This window comes from Marmota monax, unplaced genomic scaffold, assembly GCF_021218885.2.
Source record: "Marmota monax isolate L192 unplaced genomic scaffold, Marmota_monax_Labrador192_F-V1.1 WCK01_AAM20220418_F8-fsc00231, whole genome shotgun sequence".
Classification (NCBI taxonomy): Eukaryota; Metazoa; Chordata; class Mammalia; order Rodentia; family Sciuridae; genus Marmota; species Marmota monax.
In genome coordinates this window covers 769,401-791,352 of record NW_026693458.1, presented here as the reverse complement: position 1 = coordinate 791,352, position 21,952 = coordinate 769,401, and the positions used below count along the sequence as shown (strand labels likewise).

The 21,952-nt window shown below is 47.6% G+C and overlaps 1 protein-coding gene across 9 annotated transcripts in view; it reads left to right on the top strand.

The window, feature by feature from the left end:
• Wnk2 (WNK lysine deficient protein kinase 2) overlaps positions 1-21,952 on the top strand; it is a 119,615-nt gene that overhangs the window by 79,441 nt on the left and 18,222 nt on the right. For 4 of the 9 annotated variants that reach the window (XM_046457724.2, XM_058583449.1, XM_046457723.2 and 1 more), the window contains exons 19-25: positions 12,878-13,599; positions 14,056-14,143; positions 15,844-15,932; positions 16,032-16,702; positions 18,782-18,996; positions 19,991-20,161; positions 20,979-21,077. In XM_046457724.2, coding sequence (XP_046313680.1) covers positions 12,878-13,599; positions 14,056-14,143; positions 15,844-15,932; positions 16,032-16,702; positions 18,782-18,996; positions 19,991-20,161; positions 20,979-21,077 — 2,055 coding nt within the window. The remainder of the gene's footprint in view (positions 1-12,877; positions 13,600-14,055; positions 14,144-15,843; positions 15,933-16,031; positions 16,703-18,781; positions 18,997-19,990; positions 20,162-20,978; positions 21,078-21,952) is intronic. The other 5 variants (XM_046457728.2, XM_046457727.2, XM_046457731.2 and 2 more) reach the window with 3 other exon arrangements.

Sequence of the window (21,952 nt, the reverse complement as noted above, 5' to 3'; positions counted from 1 at the left end):
GCCCAATGGAGGAGGCAGAGCTGCAGAGGGAGGAGCCCAGGCTGGACATTTTGGCCCCTCATCAGGAGATCCCAGTGCTGTGTGCTCGGGCAGGAGCACAGAAGTCCTTTCTGAGGGAGAAAACATCATTTTGGATTTCAAGTGACTTGCACAGACAATTTTTTAAAATATAATATCTGGCACATAGTAAAAAAAAAAATAACTAGGCAGGGGAGCTGGGCTCTGGGTAAGATGGGACAAGCACACACATCAGCCATTGTCACTACTGAGCTGAGCTATGAATCCTGGACAGACGTGATCCAGCTCTCTGAGCACTCGGGGAAACGTTAGCAGCAGGAAGATGGGGCATGACCAGGATTCAGGTACCACTGAGACTGCTGAGAGTTTAGCACATTTCCCTTCAGTATGTCCCAGCCTGAACCTAGCCTTCAGGCCAGAGTTGAGCTCTGTAATACCAGAGAGAGACTCCCAGGGACACCCTCAAGTTGTAGCTCAGAGAACTGGAAAGGGAATTCCTAAAGCTCAGGAGGGAATCCCCCCACCCCCACTTTTTCTTTTCCCCTCTTCTCTTGTACCAGCCCCTAGATCAGTCTATGGCGTGGCAGCAGGTGGAACCATGTCAGGGGACAGCCAGGTCTCTAGGGGCTTAGACCCCAAACTGGATGGTTTTTTTCTTTCTGTCACCCTACTTGGCACAGTCACGGCACTAGGTGATTTCTGGCCAGAGGTTCAGAACAGGAAGTTCCAGGGAACCAGGACACAGAAAGGGAGGAGCTTGGGAAAGCAACCCCATCAAGCTGAATTCCTAGATGCAACTCCAGCCTGTGTGTGCATGAATCTGGTCCTAATTAGCATATAAAAATTTTGAGAACTAAATCAATAGATAAACCTACCTATGTTCCAGACTGGCCCTTAAGTGACACAGACCAGTTTCAGATAAGATTAGTCCAGCAAAAGCCCTGATAGCTGAACCAGGGCAGGCTGCAACTTGCAGTCTGCACTTAACCAGGTCATTTGCCTGCTAAAGCAAAAATATCAACATTTAGCATAGGATTCAACCATGACTCAAGGTTTCATAATATCCTTCAAGATGTTCAGAATTGAATCCAAAATTATTTGGGAAGTGAGAAATCATGAAAATGTCAACTCAGATGGAAAAAGCCAACACATCCAATAATAAGAAGACATAGATGAGGGAATGATCTGACAACAACTTAAAGCAGCTATTATAAATATGCCTGAACAAGCAATCACAAACATTCTTGAAACAAATGTTAAAGTAGGAAGTATCAGCAGAGAAATAGAAAATACAAAAAAGAAACAAATGGAAGTTTTAATGCTGAAATTAAAAACACCTAAAATCATCCATCTGGAAGATAGAAAAAGTGAACAGTTTCAAGGATCTGTGGATCTATAACAAAGGTCTAGTGTTTGTGTCAGATTTCTAGAAGGAGGGGAGATAAGAATGCCAAAAAAAATATTTGAAGATATAATGCTGAAAACTTCCCAACTTTGGTGAAAGGCATAAACGTGGAGATTCAAGAAGCTAAGCAAACTCTAATCAGATTAAAACAAAGAAATATGTGCCTGTACACATTGCTGAAAACCAAAGCTGCCCTCCACCCCACTACCAAAACAAAACAAAATAACAACAACAAAATAGCAAAAGCAGCCAGAAAAAAAATGACGCACTCCCTAGAAGAGACAGGAATTCAGATCACTGCAGATTTCTCACCAGAAACCATGGAGTTCAGCAGGAAGCAGGACGACATTTACAACGTATCGAAAGAAAAGAACTGACAATCCAGAATTCCGTTTTCAGGGAAAATGCCTTTTAGATGTACAAATGAAATAATGCCATTCTCAAAGAAAATGAAGAGAACTTGCAGCCAGTACCCCTGCTCCAAAAGAATTATTAAAGATCTTTAGACAAAAGGGAATTGATTCCAGAAAGTAACTTAGAACATGAGGACTGAACCAAGATCATATTGGACGGATATAATAATCTATTCTTCTCTTGAGTTCTGTAGAATATTGCTGCCCCCCCCCAAAAAAAAAAAAACTAAAAACAAACAAAAAAAAAACATATCTAACAGTTGAAAGAAAAAAAAAAGATTGTAATGTTTGAGGAGTTTTCAATGTTTGTAGATATAGTATATTAACATAGTTATGATAAGGTGGATACAGTGACCTGTACATTTGTGATGTTTCTCCATTCCCATTGAAGTGATAAGGTACTGGTTCTAAGTAGAACTGAAAAGTTAAGTATGTGTTCTGGAACTCCTAGAACAACCATTCAAAGAATTGTTTGAAGTTATTGTAGATAAATTCAGATGAATTTTTTTAAACAATCAAATAACCACAAAGAAGGGGAGAAAGAGAAAAAGAGAAAGAAATAGAGTATCAAAAAACGAAATCTAACAGAACAGGGGGGCAATCCAGTAAACAAACAAAATGGCAGATCTTAATCTAAATATACCAATAACAAAAAGGAAAAAGTTCTCTCATGCCGGGCATGGTGGCACATGCCTGTAATCTCAGCAACTTGAGAGGCCAAAGCAGGAGGATTCCAAGTTCAAGGCTAGCCTGGGCAATTTGTGAGACCCTGTCTTACATATGTGAAGCCCTAGGTTTAGTTATCAGTATTGGCGGGGGCGGGGGGGGGGCCCAAAAAGTCTTACCATATGAATTAAAAGACAGATTATGAGAATGATTAAAAAACCCAACAACTTGCACTGGGGTCGTGGTTCAGTGGTAGAGTGCTCGCCTAGCATGCATGAGGCATTGGATTCGATCCTCAGCATCACATAAATGTAGAATAAAGATATTGTGTCCACCTAAAATTAAAAAATAAATATTTTTTAAAAATCAAACAACTTGACCTAAGTGTATGCTATCTATTAGAAACTTCTAATAAATTATTTAGATAGGTTAAAAGGAGGATGTTAAACAACAGACTGTGCAAATCCTTCTCCAAAGAATGCCGGAGTAGCTGTTTTTATTTCAGACACAATATACTTCAGAGAAAAGAGATGATATTATGTATTCATAAGGTGATCAATTCATATAGTAATGTCTTAAGTATATGTGCACCTAATAACAGAGCTTCAAAACTAACAAGTAAAAACAGAAACAGATAAATCCGTAACTATTCTTGGAGACTTCAACACCTCTCTCTCAGTAATAGATGAAACAGAAAGAAAGTCAGCAAGGATATAGAAGATGTGAACAACACTACCAACCATCTTGACCTAACTAACACACTGAAAATAACAGAATATACTTTATTTTCTAGTACATGTAGAGCAATCACCCTATCTTGAATTGTGAAACAAAACCTGACAAATTTAAGTGAATTGATATTATACCAGATATAGTCTCTGATAATAATGAAGAATTAAATAACACTTATGAATTATCTATGGGTGAAAGAAATAGTCTCAAGTATTTAGAAATATTTTTGAGTGAATATGAAAATATACCATCATCCAAACATTTAAAAAAGATATGTTACTAATTGTATAAAATCTTTTCCAAAGAATACATGAAGAAGGAACACTTTCCAAATCATTTTAAAACCAGACAAAGGCAGTACCAAAAGAGAGAGCAATAGACCAATATCTATCATGAACATAAAGGGGAAATTTTCTCAATAAAACTTTAGAAAGTCAAATCCGGCAATATATAAAAAGAACAATACACCATGAGAAAGTGGGTATATTCCAGGAAAGCAACAGTCAAGATTCAATTAACCTGCCCTATTAATAGTCTAATGAAGGAGAAAAATGGATATCATCATATTAGTGGATATAGCAAAAACGTTTAACCAAATACAGCATCCATTTATGATAAAAATTCTCAGCAGTTTAAGAAAGGAGCTTGCTCAACCTGATAAAGGTCATCAACACAAACATAAAAGCAAACCTCCAGCTAGCATCATATTTTGTTGTGAAAGACCAATGTGTTCTCCCGCCCTAAGAATGTAAGAAGGCAAGGGTGCCATTTTCACCATTCTTATTCAACATTGAACCAAAGTCCTAACTGTTAGACTTCAAGACAGGCAAGAGGCAAATAAAAGACATGTGAATTAAAAGGAAGAAATAAAACTCCCTATTATCAGATAATATGATCTTATATTTAGATAATCCCATGGATTCTGTAGCCATAACAAACAGCTTCTACTAAGTGAGTTTAGCAAAACCACAGGCTTCATAGTCGACGTCCAAAAATAACTATTTCGTGATCCTTGCAGTGAACAATGGAAAACCAAAACTTTGAAAACAGACCATTTCCTATAGCAAAATAAATAAGTAATAAAAAGAAGGAATGCATAGGTACAAATTTAAGACATTATATGCAGAAATTACTAAGTACTGTCGAAATGAATCAACGATGACGTAGATAAGTGGAGAAGTATACTTCGTACATGGGCTTGAAGATTCGACACAGTAAAAATGTCAGTGGATCTATAAAGATTTAATGCAATATAAATAAAACTAAAACTAAAGCAATATTTTTGTAGATATGGACGAGTTGATTATTAAGTTTATATGGACATACAAAGGAAACAGAAATAGCCAAAACGATTTTTTAAAAGAAGATCAAGTTAGAAGGATAACACTACCCAATATTAAGACTTACTATAAAGTTATGTAGTATGGCAAAGGCATTGACATACAGATCAGTGGGACAGAATAGAGAGCCCTGAAATGACTCCTACATTTTGATTTTTTTAAAAAAACAAGGATGCAAATTTGATTCGATGGAGAAAGGATAGTCTTTTCAATAAGTGATGTTGAATAGTGGCTCATTCATATGCAAAAAATGAACCTTGACCCTATGCTTCTCATCTTATAGAAAATTTAATTCACACTAGGTCAAATGTAAAATGCAAAACTTATGTGACTTTTAGAAGAGAACTAGGAAAAAAATCTTTGTGACCTGTGGTCAGAACTTTTAGACATGATATCAAAGGTATATTCCATAAAAGAAAAAAAATGGATAAATTGGATGTTGTCAAAATTAAAATCTTCTGCCCTGTGAAAACCCACTATCAAGGGAATAAAAAGACAACTCACACTCTGGGAGAAAATAACTGCAAATCACATATCCAACTTGGTATTTCTACAAGGAATATATAAAGAATTCATAAAACTCAACAGTAAGAAAACAATGATAAATAAAGAAAAAAATCCATACAATCATCACAGTAAATTCAGAAAAGCTATTTGACAAAACTGAACAACTATAAACACCCTCAGAAAACTTGGAATAGAAAGGAACTTCCTCAACTTGAAGAATAGAACATAAAATCCTATGACTATTATCATACATAATGGTGACTGACTGAATGCTTCCTCCAACTATCAGGAAAAAGACAAAGATGTCTGCTCTCACCACTTAATTCATCACGTTAGTGGAGAGTCTAAGCAGTTTAGTAAGTCTGGAAAAGAGAAGAAAAAGCATCTGGATTGAAAAGAAATAAACAGTCTTATATTCACAGAAAGCATTTGTATAGCAAGTGCAATGGAATATCTAAAACTACTAGAACCAGTAACCGAGCTGGGTTGTAGGATATTGGAGCAATATGCAAAATTTCTGTGTACTAGCAACGATCAAAAACTGAAGTTCTAACAAACTATTCTTTACAACCTATGAACTATTTAGAGCTAACCTGACAAAATGTGTGTAAGGTCTTTACAATGAAAACTACAAAACAGTACTGAAGGAAACTAAAGAAAATCTAATAATTCCTCAGGATTTTCAATGTCTACTCCTTGAGAGATACTAGGAAAATGAAAATACTAGCCAGACTAGGAGGAAATATATTTGTAAGGTTTGTATGTGATGAAGGTCTTACACCCAGGTAATACCAGGAACTATGAAAATGCAGTGGTAGAAAAATAAGCTAATGAAAAGATCTATACAGACAATTCACCTAAGATCTGTCTATCAAGTTTATGAAAAGGTCATTGTTCAGTCAGGAACTACAGAGTAAAAGCGCCGTGAAAGATCACTTATGCTTATTAAAATAACTAGAATTTAAAAGATCAAGTGTTATTGAGGGTGTAAAGGAGCTAGAATTCTTTATTTTTTTAGTAGATGGACACAGTACCTTCATTTTATTTTATTTCATTTATTTTCATGTGCTGCCGAGGATTGAACCCAAAGCCTCACACAGTCTTGCTAAGTTGTACAGGTTGACCTTGAACTTGGTTCCTCCTGCCTCGGCCTCCCAAGTGTAGCCACTGTGCCCATCTATATTTTAAATAATATCCACATTATTGATAGGTACAATGTAGGTACTCTGTAATGGTTGGTATACTGTATTATTTAGGGAATAATGACAAGGAAAAAAGACTGTACATGTTTAGTAAGGAAGCAATTAAAAAAAAACCATTTTCAACAGATGACTGGTTGAATACATGGATGGGAAACTCATAGATTCAGAGGGGGGACTCTACTTACCCAAGAGAAAATAAAAGCAGATGTCTGTACAAAGATTTTTACAGGAATGTTCATAGCAGCTTTCTTTATAACTGCACAACCTTGAAAGCCCAGATCCCCGTCATCAAGGGGACACGTCATGGTTTATCCACACAGCGTAACACTACTCTGCCACAAAGAGAAATCAACCAATGGTATTTATTTCAGCATGCATGATTCTCAAAATAACTGTGCTGAACCAAAGATAACAGACAAAAGAATACATACTATGCAGTTGCATTTACGTAAAATACCAGGTAATGCACACTGATCTCTAGGGACTGAAAGCAGGCCTCTAGTTATCTGGGAACAAGAATATGGCAGGGAAGAGAGGAAAGGAAGGATACAAGGTTCATAAGGGTAACATGTGATAGCCAGGTACTGCTGTGCACACCTGGGATCCCAGCCATCTGGGAGGCCAAGGCAGCAGGACTGAAAGCTCAAGGCCAGCCTCAGCAATTTAGCAAGACCCTGTCTCAAAATAAAATAAAAAGGGCGGGGGTGGGGGGGAGGCTGGGGATGTGGCTCAAGCGGTAGCGCGCTCCCTGGCATGCGTGCGGCCCGGGTTCGATCCTCAGCACCACATACAAACAAAGATGTTGTGTCCGCCGAAAACTAAAAAATAAATACTAAAATTCTCTCTCTCTCTCTCTCTCTTAAAAAAAAAAAGGTGGGGGGATATAGCTCAGTGGTAGAGTGCTTGCCTAGTATGTTTAAGGATCTGGATTCAGTCTCTAGTAGTACATAATAAAAAAAATTAAGGCAAAGGAAGGAGAGAAAAAGCAACACTGAACATGGACACATAGAAATCGCTAGTAAGATGATAGTTTTAGCCCAATTAGGTCAGTACTTAAAAGGTAAATGGGCTAAATCTCAATGCTTGTTAAAAGTAGACAAACAGCTGGACTCGGTGGTGCTCATGCCTGTGATCCCAGTGGCTCGGGAGGCTAAGGCTGGAGGATCAGAAGCTCAAATCCAGCCTCAACAACTTAGGGAGGCCCTGTCCCTAAATAAAATATTTTAAAAGGGCTCAGGATATGGTTCAGTGGTTAACTGCCCCTGGGTTTAGTCCCTGGTACCAGAAAAAATAGATTTTCAGCCAAAAGTATAATGTGAAAGAGTCTTACCAAGAAGATAGGATATTTCAGTATTTGCATATGTTTAATAAAATAACCTCAAAATACATCAAAATTAACAGAAATAAAGAAATAAATTTATCACCACTGGGGGAGATTTGTACTTTTAGAACAGAAATAGAAAATCAATAAGGACATAGAAGATATCAACCACAGAACTAGCAGTCAGTCTTATTATATACACAGAAGGTTTTTAATGACTGATTTAATTGTACAAAGTAGTAGCAAATAGATTTAAGTGGAACCTTAAAAGAATATGGCAGTGACTAAATTGTGTTGATTTCAGAGTTCAAGGTTGGTTTAACTTAATTTGAATTAAGAATGTGGTGAATTTGTTAAAGCATGTGATCATTTAGATAGATAATTCTATTTTAAAAAAAGAAAAAAAATCCCAGCTAGTGTTCTAATTGGTGAAATACTGAATACCTTCTCTATGAGATGGGGAGCAAGATAAGAATGTCCACTCTTGCCACTCCTGCTTGGTATCCTAAATCCTAGGTAGTACCATATTGGGGGAGGGGAAGGAGGGAGGAGAAGGAGGCAGGCAGGACTGACATAGCCCCAGACGCTGCCCATACAGTTCAATCAGGATTTCTGGATTTGGTAGGCAGCATCATTCTGGTTCGAACCCTCCAGATGATTCCATTCTGAAGCCAAGTTCAAGAGCCAGTGGCCTGATCACTTGTGAATACACAAGAAGAGTTGGGGTCACAGCATAATAGCTTTAATTTTAATTTGAAGAAAATGCTTTTCATCTCAAAAGAAGTTTTGTTGTTGTTGTTGTTTTGTTGTTGTTGTTGTTGTTTTGAGTAGTGCTAAGGATCAAACCCAGGGCCTCACATATACTAGGCCAGCACTCTAACCCTAACCCCCAACCCCTCAAAACAAGGTTTTCCAAAGCAAACGTTGGCTTATTTGAGTTGGTACCAACTTGATGTAGCATTTCCTCTCATCCACTCCAGTAGGAATCATCTGTAAATGGAAACGATACATAGTGTGTTGTAATAGACCCACCGAGTGGGTGATCCTTCTGTGTCTCAGTGCAGCGCCACATTAGTGCTACATAAATGGTGATTTGTAAAATATGACTACTTTTTATTTAAAATTTGGGCAGAGCCAGGCATAGTGGCTCACACCTTAATCTCAGTGGCTCTTGAGGATCGAAAGTTCAAAGTCAGCCTCAGCAACTTAGTGAGGCCCTAAGCAACTTAGTGAGACCCTGTCTCAAAATAAAAAAGGGTTGGGGCGTGGCTCACTGGTTGAGTGCCTCTAAGTTCAATAGCTGATACCAAAAAAAAAAAAAAATTGGACAGAGCAATATAAGCATCTTTGACTCTAAGTCCTCACTAGAAGTTACTGGGCTAAACTTCTGTTCCTTCCAAGGAAACCTATTTGTTAAAACTTTTCCCATTTTACAGTAGAAATTATTATTTTGGGGAGTCATATAATTTTTAACCTCTATTTAATAGCATTTTTTTAAATGCTGTTTTAAAAAGTGACAAAGACTGCAATGGAAGAGTTATAACAACCACTATTTGTTGATAAAGTGATTATGTTCATGGAAATTTGAATTCACAGATAAATTATTAGAATTAAGTGAAATGCAGAATGTAATTGTGCCATATATTACCAGCACACAGAAAATGAGAAACTTTGAAAAGTTCCACTAATAGTAACATGAAAATATTAAACACCAGAGATAACCAACACATGTGTAAGACCTCTATAGCAAAACTGTATAACATGGATAGAAAATTAAAAAGAAACGAGTGGAAAGATACCTACTATATTCATGTTACTGGAAGATCCAATATTATAAACACTTTACTTCTCCCCAGACGGATCCATAGATTCCATGAGATCCCAATTAAAATTGGAACTATTTTGTTTTGTCTTGTTTTTGTGGCAGTGGGGGTAGAACCCAGGGGCACTTGACCACTGAGCCACATTCTTAGTCCTTTTCTATTTATTTTGAGATAGGCTCTTGCTGAGTTTCCCAGGCTGGTCTCAAATTTGTGACCCTCCTGCCTCAGCCTCCCAAGTAGTTGGGATTATAGCCATGCACATTTGCACCTGGCTTGAGCCATTTGCAATGGACATCAGCAAGCCAATTATATGATATCTGTGGAAGTAGAAAGGCCAGAAAAAATCTAGGTGGTTTCTAGGGGAAGAAGACCGTTTTGCTGAATTTCATGACTATTATATAAACCTGCAATCATGGAAACAAACTGATCCTGAAACAGGATAGGAAAATTGAACAATGGAGCAGAAGAGATGCCAAATGTAGCCCGCATATTTGGCCATGTGGTTGACAAAAGAGGTCTCACTGCCCAACAGTGGGGACAGGACGGCCTCTCAATAAAAGGAGTTGGGATATGGGCCTTTTGCATGGGGAGAGAATAATCCTACTTCCAACCTCACATCATATGCATATTCAGTAACAAGTGAATTTCGAATCTCAGTGTAAAAGGCAAAACAGTCGATTTCCTAGAAGTAATGAAGGACAATGTCATATTGGGCCCAATGTAGGACAGACACATCACAGTTCAACAAAAACATTAAAGACTGGATACAGATTGGTTAAATTTGACTACATTGTGCTGAGGATACACACACACACACACACACACACACACGTCAAGTTTGATGGCATTAAAATGAAGCACTAATGGTCATCAAAAGATATCAGTAATTGCCAGGCATGGTGGCGCATGCCTGTAATCCCAGTGGCTCTGGATGCTGAGTTAGGAGGGTAGCAGGTTCAAAGCCAGCCTCATCAACTTAACAAAGCCCTAAGGAACCTAGTGAGACCCTAACTCAACATAAAAAGGCTGGGGATGTGGCTCAGTGGTTAAGCACCCTTGAGTTCAATCCCTGGTACAAAAATAAATAAATAAATAAAACACCACTAATAGAGCAAGTAGGCAAATCAGAGAGAGGGTATTTGCAATACGTAAACAACAATGTTTCTTATTTAGCAAATGTGATGCACTCCTATAAATCAAAAAAGAACGAAAACTCAATAGAAAAACCACCAAGACATGGACAGGTGTATCATAAAAGAATATATCTCAGCTTACTCAGGAGCCTAAGGCCGGAGGATTACAATTTCAAAGCCATGCTGGGAAACTTAGAAAGACCCTATCTCTAAGTAAAACTTTTTAAAGGTTGTGGGTATAGCTGAGTGCTTGTCTAGCATGTATGATGCCCTGGGTTTAATCCCCAGATCCCCCCACCCTCAACACACACACACACCAGAAGCTAGTCAACTGGCAAATAAACATATGAAAATGTATTTAATTAATTATTTGTTAAAGAAATACAAATTAAAACCACAGTGACATACCACCTCACTGTGTTAGGAGTGGCTATTATCTTAAAAAAAAAAAACAGCAAGAACTGATAAGGATATGGAGAAATGGGAACCTTGTATACAGTTGGAATGTAAATTTGTACAGCCATTGTGGAAAGCAGTGTAGAGGTTCCTCAGAAAATTAGGATAGAATTACCATTGGATCCAGCAGTCCCACATCTGGCTAAAGAAAGACCTGGAAGAAATAAATATCTGCTCTCCTGTGTTTATTGCAGTTCTATTCATAATAGCTAAGATATGGAAACTAACTAAATATCTATCAACAGACAAGTGGATAAAGAAAATGTGATATACATGTACATAGAATACTATTCAGCCATTAAAAAGGAAATTCTGCCATTTACAACAGCACAGACGAACCTGGAAGACAATATGCTAAGTAATAAAGCCAGTCATAGAAAGATAACTGCATGGTTCCACTTCTATGAGGTGTTTCAAATTGACTCAGAGTAGAATGGAGGTTTCCAGGGATGCAGGGAAGGGAAGTGGAGTTGTTCTTCAGTGGGCAGAAAGGTTTGGTTATGCAAGCTTGAGTAAGTTCCAAAGATCTGGCTTATACTACAGTGCCTGCAGTTAGCTGTGGAGCACTGCAAGCTTAAATGTGTGTTAGGAGGGAGATTTCATGCTGTGTTCTCACTATCATTAGAAGTAAAAACAAATCTCAAGGAAACCCTAGCACACTCTCCCAGGCTGACTTGGGGAGGGCAGGAAGCTCTAGGAGCACCCAGGGACCATCAAAGAGATACAGGCCTCACGTGGGGAGGCCACTTAGCATCCTAAACTGAAGGTCAAAGATGCTTTCCGGCCACAGCACCTGGGGTGTGTGCCTGGCAGGATCTGAGACCTGCACACCAGGCTTCTGTGTCATTTGAGGTTCCACACCAGCAGCCCCGGTGTGCACTGACACAAATGTGTGTGTGTGTGTGTGTGTGTACAAAACAACATGGGTGTGTCTCCCATGCACCATGGGGAGAGAGAGATGAACACACAGTCGTTCCGTGGATAGCATGTTCCATGCGGGCACGACACAGCTCGGGGTTTGGAAGGACATGGGGCAAAGCCACGAAGACAAGCAGGAGAGACCACTTGTCGGGCTCCTTGACCTGGGTTGGGGCAGGGGCTCCAGGGTCCTGGGAAGCTCCACACCTACACTGTTCTTTGTGGTTTTCATTTTTGTTTAGTGTACGTCATTCATGTCGCTTTAAAAGACAAAGGTTTATTTTATTGTTTTTAAGTGAGGAAAGCGGGCTAATAGGCCAGGTAGGTTTGGGCAAGACTGCGTTGTGTGCTCCTCTGAGGTTGTTCCCACGAGCACCCCGAAGCTCCGGGGAAGAGGCTGTTAGGCTGCTTCCTGGCTGGGTTTCCAGGTCCCTTCTCCCCTGGCTCCACGCGGTGGCCTTGCCAAAGCCTGGGTGCCTGGTGGATGGGCAGCTCCCAGGTTCCTGCTCACTCTTGGCCGTGGAGGGATATATGGCCTGCCACTCAAACTCCTCAACTAACTAGACTCACTGCTAAGTTGTGCAGAATGGGCCAGGACAAGGGGTTTGCCAGCCACATTTATGGAGCTCACTCGGCAGGTGAGGATTTGGACAGGTGGAAGAGAGAGAGCCGCGGGAAGTGGCATTTGTGCCGCCACCAAAGGGGACACTGTAGGATCAGAGACCAGGAGGTGAGGACAGCTGCTGAGAGGTCTGCAGAAGGCCATTCAGGCGGCCAGCAGTGCTGCTGAGACAGCCTGGGCAGGCGGGGACCTGGTGTATGGGGGGTAGGGAGCAGCGTGCGGGGCTGTGGCCAGGTCACCTGAGGAAGGCATCTCTGGACAGGACCAGGTGACTAGGACCAGGGTAAGGCAGAAACAAAGGCACCTGTCCTGTTTCTCTAGACTCGGCACCCGTCACAGACCAGCGGACCTTGAAGGACACAGCCAGGTCCCTTGCTGCCCAGCAGCTCCTGAGCCATCCCAGTGACCCTCCTGGAGGGGCACCGGCCCCCCTGGCCCCACCCTCCCCTCCTGTGACTACTGCACCTCAAGACACAGCAGCACCAGCCGCCAGCACCGTGTCAGAGCCAGCACCAGGGACTGCCATTCAGGCAGGGCGTCCAGGGACCCCTCAGGAGCCAGCCAGTGAGCACGAGGCTCCCCAGCCACTGGCCAAGACTCATGATGCCCAGCGTGCCGCCCAGCCCCTCAGCATGGGCCGAGGACCTTGCGCCCCTGTTCTGGAGGCCTCCCGAAGTTCTGCAAGTCTGGGGGAGCCTGCCTCGGCCAGGGAGGTCAGCATTCCCGCAGAGCCCCTGCCTGCTGTGGCACCAGAGCCCAGTCCTCCCAGTGGGGGCCTGCAACCTGCCCCTGGTCAGCTGCCACCTCAGCTCTCCACGGCAGTGGGAGCCATCAGCCTGGCTGCCTCCCAGCTCCCCAGCCCACCACTGGGGCCCACTGCCCCTCCACAACCGCCCTCAGCCCTGGAGTCCGATGGGGAAGGGCCACCCCCGAGGGTAGGCTTTGTGGACAGCACCATCAAGAGTCTGGATGAGAAACTGCGGACCCTGCTGTATCAGGAGCACGTGCCCACCTCCTCCGCCTCCGCTGGGACTCCCATGGAGGTGAGTGACAGACCTCACCCCGGAGCCCCTGGGAGGAGACCGGCCCCGCAGGGAGGCGATGGGGGGTTTCTGGCCCCACCACCGGCACTGAGTGAAGTGGCCCCCACCGCTCACCATACTGCCTCAGCCCTCGGTGAGCAGCTGCACCCACCCCAGGGAGGCAGTCCTGGGTGGGGGGCAGGGGGTGGGCAGGCATCCCAGTGATGCAGGGCCTCCCCCAGCCACGGCCTGACCTGACCCCCTCTCTCGGTGACCCACCCATGTAATAAGAGGCCTCTGTTTGGAGTCTTGCGCGAACGTCACAACCCACCCGACTATCTGCACGGAGGCGGAGGCAGGGGCCAGGCCAAGGACTGCCCCAGAGACAGGAGGGGAAGTAGATTTGCAGTTGAGTTGCCAAGATGTCGGCAAGCCAGGCTCACAGCTCTTCCCTTTTGTGTTTCTTTCTTCACTCAGTTGGAAAAGTCAGAAGCAGCCCCTGCAGGATGGGGCCCTGTGGAGCAGGAGCAGGAGCAGGAGCAGGGCGCGTCCTCACCAATGACAGGTAGCCGGCTCAAGGTCATGCCTGACCCTGGGCAGGGTCTGAAGTGCCACTTCCTTCCTGGGCCTGGAACCTCCTGCATCTGCACCCTTACTCTCAAGGCTTGAAGGCATAAAAGGATCTAGCATCTAAGAAGGGGCCCAGACATGGCATTTAGTTAATACCCACTGAATTCTAGAAGAAACTACACAATTACACTCCAAGCAGAGAAGCTTAATGGGTGGGTGCTAAGATATGTAGGGAGCATGTCTCAGGCCCCCAGTGTCCCTGATGACCAATGTCTAAACACAGTGGACGTCCCTGGGCCAAAGGGTTCTCCAGCAGGGTTACCAGATATCCACAAATGGCCATGGTGATTTTGGCTAGCGTGTGGGTGGGGCGAGGAGGGGCTCTCCCGAGACCCAACGGGGGTTTCCTTGCACCTCTGTGGAAATTCTTTCATTGCCTGAACTCCTAAGTCTCCATCCTAAGTGATCTGGTCTAACCTCGAAGGTGCGAGGTTCCTCCTCAGCCTGAAGCTTCTTGGGGGGATTGGAAGGATGAGAATCGGGATCCAGCTAAGACTGGAAATAAAATGGACGTGTGAGAAGCTGGTGATATTTAGCCCAGAGATGGGGAGGCACAGGCAGAGGCGGGAGAGGTCTGCCCCCACCTCCGCCAGCTGCCCTACCTCTCCATGGGGCGCTGGCCTCACCTGTGAGAGGTGTCCTACAGACCCCTTCTGCAGATGAGGAGCCGTAAGCCTGCAACTTGCACTCCAAGATCCACCAGTGCAAACTTGGGAGGGAAGCTCCGGGAGGCAGATTCAAGGTGGGAACAAGTGCCTTTGTGGCCGTCAGAGCCGCCCAGAAATAAGAGAGAGCACACCCCTTACTTCTGGTAGTAGGGAGCCCCTCCTCATTCTTGGAGTGTACAGACGTGGGTTGCAGGATGCCCCCCACAGGGATGCAAAGAGGAAAGTCAAGTATGGCCCACAGGCGCAGGATGATCAGACACAGAACCTGACATTTAGATGGTGGGGGTGACTGGGGGCGGTCCCCAGCCTCCCTGGGGCTGATTGGCTCTTGTGTCCTTCTGTAGCACATGGGTTCAGCTCCAGCCCCAACCTGTCCATGAGTTTTCTTTGCCACATGGGGTCTTGGCTCTGGCCGGTGCCCATGCATCAGCTCATGGGGCTTCTCTTATTGGCTCCTCATGGCAATCCCAAGAAAGTAGCTGGATACCATGCCATCCTCCACTCCATAGAGGGAGGACACTGGGGCAGCTGCAGGAGCAGCAGGCACTCCCTAGGCATCAAGGAGCAGGGTTGGCAGTTGGACCTGTTGACCTGCTTGGTGAGACCATCCTAAAGCTGAAAGGCACCTGGGGAAACAGTGCGGGCCATCCGGAGTGCAGAGGGCGTGTCATGTTGGGCTGTTCCTCCCTTCCTCAAGTCTGTTCACCATGTATTTTCAGTCTTAGAACAAGTCAGCTGGGCTAGGGGTGTGGCTCAGGGTTAGAGCACTTGTGTGCGAGACTCTGGGTTCAGTCCCCAGCACTGCAGAACACACGCACGCACGCACGCACATACACACACACACACCAACTGCCTTCCCTGCCCAGCAGTGGCGCTCCCAAGGGACTCACCATGGCTCTTTCCACCGTGAGCCCTTCCGGTCTCTTCCCCCATCCCACCCCCAGTAATGCTGTCAATGTTCCTACAGCAGAATCGTCTTCCAGCAACACGCTGGGCTGTGACAGTGACGGAGGGCAGGTGGCCTCAGATTCACCTGCAGCACCCAGTGCCCCCCAGGTAAGGGTGGCTTTTTTGACATGATGTTAGGCCAGCTGGTGAGCTCTGCCCTCAGCCGGTATTTTTCACGAACTCTCTTCATTTCCGCTTGTATCCAAGGGTGTCCCTGCTTCCGCAAGCCCCACATTCATGGAGCCCACGGACCAGAAAGGCAGGGTCCCCAGGGAAGCCCCAGCAGAACCCATGCAGAGCTCTCTGGAGACAGACACAGGAGGCAGCCGTCCCAGCCACCCACAGAGCCACGAGTCACCTCGGAAGCAGCCAGGACAGGATGGCGGCTCACCGGCCAAGACCGTGGGCCGCTTCTCAGTGGTCAGCACGCAGGATGAGTGGACCCTGGCCTCCCCCCGTGGCACGAGGTACTCCGCCCCGCCTGACGTCTACCTGGACGAGGTCCCCTCCAGCCCTGATGTGAAGCTGGCAGTGCGGCGGGTGCAGACGGCCTCCTCCATCGAGGTCGGTGTAGGCGAGCCTGCGTCCAGTGACTCTGGGGACGAGTGCCCACGGAGGAGGCCCCCGGTGCAGAAGCAGTCCTCCCTGCCCAGTGGCGGTGGTGTGGCCAGCGACTTAGTGAAGAAGGCCACTGCCTTCCTACACAGGTCCTCGAGGGCTGGTTCACTGGGCCCTGAGACTCCCAGCAGGGCGGGCGTGAAGGTCCCCACCATCAGCGTCACCTCCTTCCACTCCCAGTCATCCTACATCAGCAGCGACAATGACTCCGAGTTTGAGGACGCGGACATAAAGAAGGAACTGCGCAGTCTCCGGGAGAAGTACGTGCCGAGGCCAGCGTGGGCCCTGTGAGCCGTGCTGGATGGAGTTAAGGTCCTGGACGGGCAGGCATTCACTTGCAGCTGCTGGTCAAGGGGTCAGGCAGTGACGAGGCCCACTTAGGCCCATCCCTTTGGCCGGCTGGGTGAGGAAAGTCCCTCTTTCAGGGTGTCCTCCACACTGTGCTGGCTTGACCCTGCTGCCTGCCTGGGTTCTGGCTTCTCAGGGGGCCACTCCTCCCCTCTGGTCCCTTCATCCCTCCAGTCTTCTTCCTCAGTCACCCTCAGGAAGGACATCTCTCATGAGACACATGCCTTCCTTCCCGCTCTCTCACTGTCTGTCTCTCTGCTGGTCTCTGTCTCTGTCTCTTATCCAGCAATCATTCATTCTCCCTGACTCGCGGTTGGGGGTTACTGACACCCTGAGATGTCCTTTGAGACAGGAGGGGGAGCCTGGACAGTGAAGCTAGTAGGGGTGGCTCATGGGACTCCACAGTGGCTGGAAAGCAGGCTGTTGATGCTGTCTGGGCTCAGAAATTGCACGTGCCCACAGGAGGAGCTACGCACCTGTCCCAGGGCACAGGGAGCGTTAGAGACACTGAGGACTCGCTGTGTGTCTACAGGAGCCATGTGGGGGTTGAGGAAGGGCCAGCAGTAGCATGGAGCATGGGAGATCCAGGGTGTAAAGAGTTGCCAAATCCTAGGAATGTTCTAGAAGGCAGCCCCAGCAGCTTCATCCCCCAGTGCATCCAGACAGTGGAGGGGCCCAAGCAGCACCACCTGGAACTGGTGGGAGCAGAGGAGGAGGGACTCCTGGGCACAGCAGTCAGGTGCACAGGGGAACTGAGACACAGCTAAGCCACAGTCTCTGCTGCCCCTGCAAGGAGGCCTTGTGGAGGGGTGGGAGAGCCTACGTGGGCACCAGGGAGAGCCGTCCTAGAGTCAGTGGCATGGAGTCAAATGAGGGGTGAGGCCTAGAGGTGGGGCGGGCCTCGCAAGGTGGAAGCCAGGGGAGGGGAAGGGGGAGTTCCAGAAGCAACTTGAAGGAAGGGATTCAGGGAAATGGAGAGAGTGGGGATATGGAGCCCAGGGGAGAGGGGTGATCTTTAGAAGTGGGCAGGGTAGAATTTGAGCCTCAATCTAGTATAAAGGGGACTTGGTTGCATCTGATAGGAAGTAGCCAGTGGTCCTGAGTCTTCCTTGCCTCAGAACCCTCTGGACCTTGTTAGGATGCAGGTGCCTGAGCCCCAGGGTTTTGATGTGCACATTGGGATTTCTTAAGAAAGACTTTTTCTAAAGCAAACACGGCAGATTTAGAGGATGCAGGGGGTGATGTCAGAACTTGCTCCCTCGTGTCCAACCATGAAAATCATGTTTTCCCAGCATAAAAGGTGGAGATGGGCTGTGACCTCCTTGATGGGGCAGAGCTGGTGGGGTTGGCACCTGGCCTCCCAAAGCTCAGCCCAAGGCACGGGAGGGTGGTGGGGAAGGCAGCCAGCAAGTCCTCAGGGAGACTCCCCAAGGGGCTCCACCTCCTTCCCTTCAGCTGTCCTCGAGACTGTCCCAGCTCATGATCGTCACCCAGAACAGTGGACCCAGCAGGGCAGAGTCCAGCCTGGAGCTCCAGGCCGGTAATAAGTGTTTGGTCAACTCCTTCGTGTGGCACTGTCCTTCCTCTGAGATGCCTTCCCTTAGCAGCCTTATGTGGGGCAGATAACTCACAGTAAACTAAGGCAGCCTATTTCTCTTCACCTGTGCTAACGCTCTGCACTTTTGTCACCAGCCTCAGCCTAAGTGTCTATAGGGAGTCCTCTGTGCCGCCCTGGCCATCAAGGCAAAGGCAGTGGTTAGGATTCTGGATATTTGAAAACTTCAAGTTTCTTAGTTCCCCTGCATCAATGCTGGGGGCCCCTTGCCTTGGCCTGGCTTATACAAACAGTGCCATTTAAAGCCCCCTGTGGCCCTTCAGTGGTCCAAGGTAGAGACACAGGCACTGCCACCCCACGTCACCTTTTCTCCCCCCACCCACGGGCCACCTCCTACAGGGGAAGCCCACCTGCCCTGCCTCTCTCCCTCCTCCAGGCACCTGAAGGAGATCTCGGAGCTGCAGAGCCAGCAGAAACAGGAGATCGAGGCTCTGTACCGCCGCCTGGGCAAGCCACTTCCGCCCAACGTGGGCTTCTTCCATACGGCGCCCCCGACTGGCCGCCGGAGGAAAACCAGCAAGAGCAAGCTGAAGGCGGGCAAGCTGCTGAACCCCTTAGTACAGCAGCTCAAGGTCGTGGCCTGCAGCACAGGTCGGCCTCTGGGGGGAGGGCTGCTGTGGGCCTGGGAGAGAGGGAGCTGGGGGACCCCCGAGTGAGCCTTGGGAGGCAGACTCGGTGCAGCTGCAACACCACCAGACCTGGAAGGACATTTGGGGTTCTCTTTCCTGATCGCCTTTCACTGGAGAAAGGAAGCTGTTGCAGGACCAGGGGGACCACCCGCACCTCCCTGGCCTCTGTGCTTGGTGCAGAGTGGTGAGATCCGTGTGGAGGCAGGGGCTGCTTGGAGCTAGACCTTAGCCCCAGGTGATAGATGGCCAGAAGCCCAAGGTTGCTCTTCCCACCTGATCCTCCCTGCAGGAAGCTGCCTAGGACAGCAGGCTGCTTCCTCTGACCCCATCTGAGGCTGAGGTCAGTCTGCTCCCTGGGTGTGAAGCAGCTGCCTTTGGGAAAGGTGGAAGGATGGGGATGTCCTCCTGGCCTGGACATGGTAGCAGCCAGTCTCTGGGGCTACACTGGTCTGGCTCCAAGGCTGTGTCCTTGCATGTCAGGGGTTCCTCTGAGGCATCCTGAATGGCATTTCCAAATGCCACGAGCCCCAGCGTTCTGGGACAGAGATACCATGAACCCAAATCCCTAAGCATGCCCTGTGGGAAGGCATGGCAAACTAGCCGACCACACGCCGTCCACACAGTGCATGAGTCACACACATTCATTGCCAGATTCCCAAAGCCAAGGGGAGACTTGTTTGAGCGAGAGGTACACAGGCTGCTTTGGGCCCAGATGTGTCTCCTGCCAATTATTTGCACAGCACAGGTCCGGCATGGCACTGGGGACTGGGGGAGATGGGGCACTTCCTTTGTCCCCCAACATTCCATCCAGGAGATGAGCCATGTGCCCGTTTTCTGCAGGAGTCTCTGAGCTTCCCCAAGGTCACCCAGCAAAGAGCTGAGAGCAGACCCAGCCCACACCCTCCCCTCTCCAGTGGCACCTCATGGTGCCTGTCACCTCTTCTCCCCCCGCCCAGGTCACTTGTCTGACTCCAGCAGAGGCCCTCCCGCTAAGGACCCTGCCCACGCCAGCACAGCCCCGTGCGCGAAGGCAGTTCAGACCCAGCAGCCCTGCTCCGTCCGAGCCTCCTTGTCCACAGACATCTGCTCCGGCTTAGCCAGTGACGGAGGCGGAGCGCGTGGCCAAGGTGATTTCCAGCTTGCCTGTCTCCGAGCATGTGCCAGCCACGTAGGGCCTCAGTGGTGTCCCAGGAGCACGCCCATATGTGTAGAGTGGACCAGAGCCGCAGCCAAGGCTGCTGAGCAGCTTGGTAAAGAAAAAAGGGTGGGGGAGAAAAAAAGAAGATATAGTCTGTGGATGCCAAAAATGTCACTGTCCCCCATCACCAGGTCTTGCTGTAAGCTGCTCAGAGGCAGGTGATGGCTTTGCTAGATGGGACTCTGGGAAGTGGCCAGAAATGGAAGGGGTCAGCCCGATGACAGGGAAAGGACAGGGCTTGGCATCTTGCTGTGTTCTGCCGCGCCCGTTCCTAGGCACCGGCCGCCCTGCCCCTGTCCGCTCCCTACAGCGGAGCCCAACGGTGCTAAACACCGGGTCCTTCCAAAGTCCACGGGACGGCTGGGGGACGAGGGCTCAGCTCTCAAGCTGGGAATTTGGCCCTGAGGAGGAAATGCTCTCTCGTCAACGCTGCCGTGGACGGCAGCAGCTGCTCGATAAGGCGCTCTCCTGTCCTCACCATCTCTGTCCAGAGAAATCATGGTGACCGACGCAGGTGCCCCGCCCCTCCCCCCACCTGCCCCTCTCCTCCGGGCCTCTTCTCTTCTGCTCCTACCGTTGCCTCCTTCCCCTCCCATGGTCAGTGGCTTTGGTGCTCGGGCTGGGCTAGGTGGAGCCGTGGATGTTAAGTTACAAGGCTGGTGTGGCTGTTGGTGTGGAGGAGGAATCGCAGCAACCTGTACTTGATGCGTGTCTCTCTGTTTTCTTCCCTTTATATTCATTTGCAGGCTGGACGGTTTACCACCCAACGTCTGAAAGAGGGGCCTATAAGTCTAGTAGCAAGCCTCGTGCTCGATTCCTCAGTGGACCCGTATCTGTGTCCATCTGTCTGTATTTGTTCTTTTGTATTTTCCCACCTCTTGGCCCTTGGTTTGTCCCTTCCCCGCCCCCGTCTTCATTACCTCTCATACATTTCATAGGATGCCTCCCCTACCCCTTGCAGTCACCTCCTCAGTTTGAAAGGTGGACCCCATGAGCCCTTCCCGTTGAACACCACCGTCTGCCCCACCCCCAGCCCCCAGAAGGCCGTGTGCATGCTCTTGGCTGCGCCTGGGCACCAGAAGCACGTGCAGCGGCACCCCCGCCCTGCCACAGGCCCCTCCGCCCCTCACGTGCCAGGGCACTCTGCATTTCTTCCGTCACCTCATTTATTTGATTTATTTTTCTTACGTTGGACGTAGTTTTCTTTTCTGTTGCAATTGTGGCCAGTATACGTGTCTGCTGTCCCCCAGTTCCAGCAACAACAAAAAGATAACCCCAACCTTCTCTAGATGCACGGTGTGTTGCACACGTGTCTAAACTCTGAAGACGTGCATGGAGCAGGCCGGTGCAGTCCTAAAGGTCCCTGGAGGTCGTGACCTCTGCCCAGGGGCTACAGCCCAACAGCCAGCTCTGCGTCTGCCCACTGTCCTCGCCCTGCATGTGGAGATGCTGAGAACCTGCTGCAGGGGCTGGGGTTATAGCTCAGTGGTAGAGCGCTTGCCCAGCATGCGCAAAGCCCTGGGTGCAGTCCCCAGCACCACAGAAAATGAAAGTTACAATTTAAAAAGCACTTGCTCCAGCGAGGGCTTCCTGAGACTCCATACACACCCACACAGGGAAGTCTGATCCCCCGCGCTGCTCCTCACCCCCTCTTCAACTCAGAGACATGAGACTGACATCTGTCCCTCAGCTCTTCCTTGGGAGCCTGCATCCTGCTTGG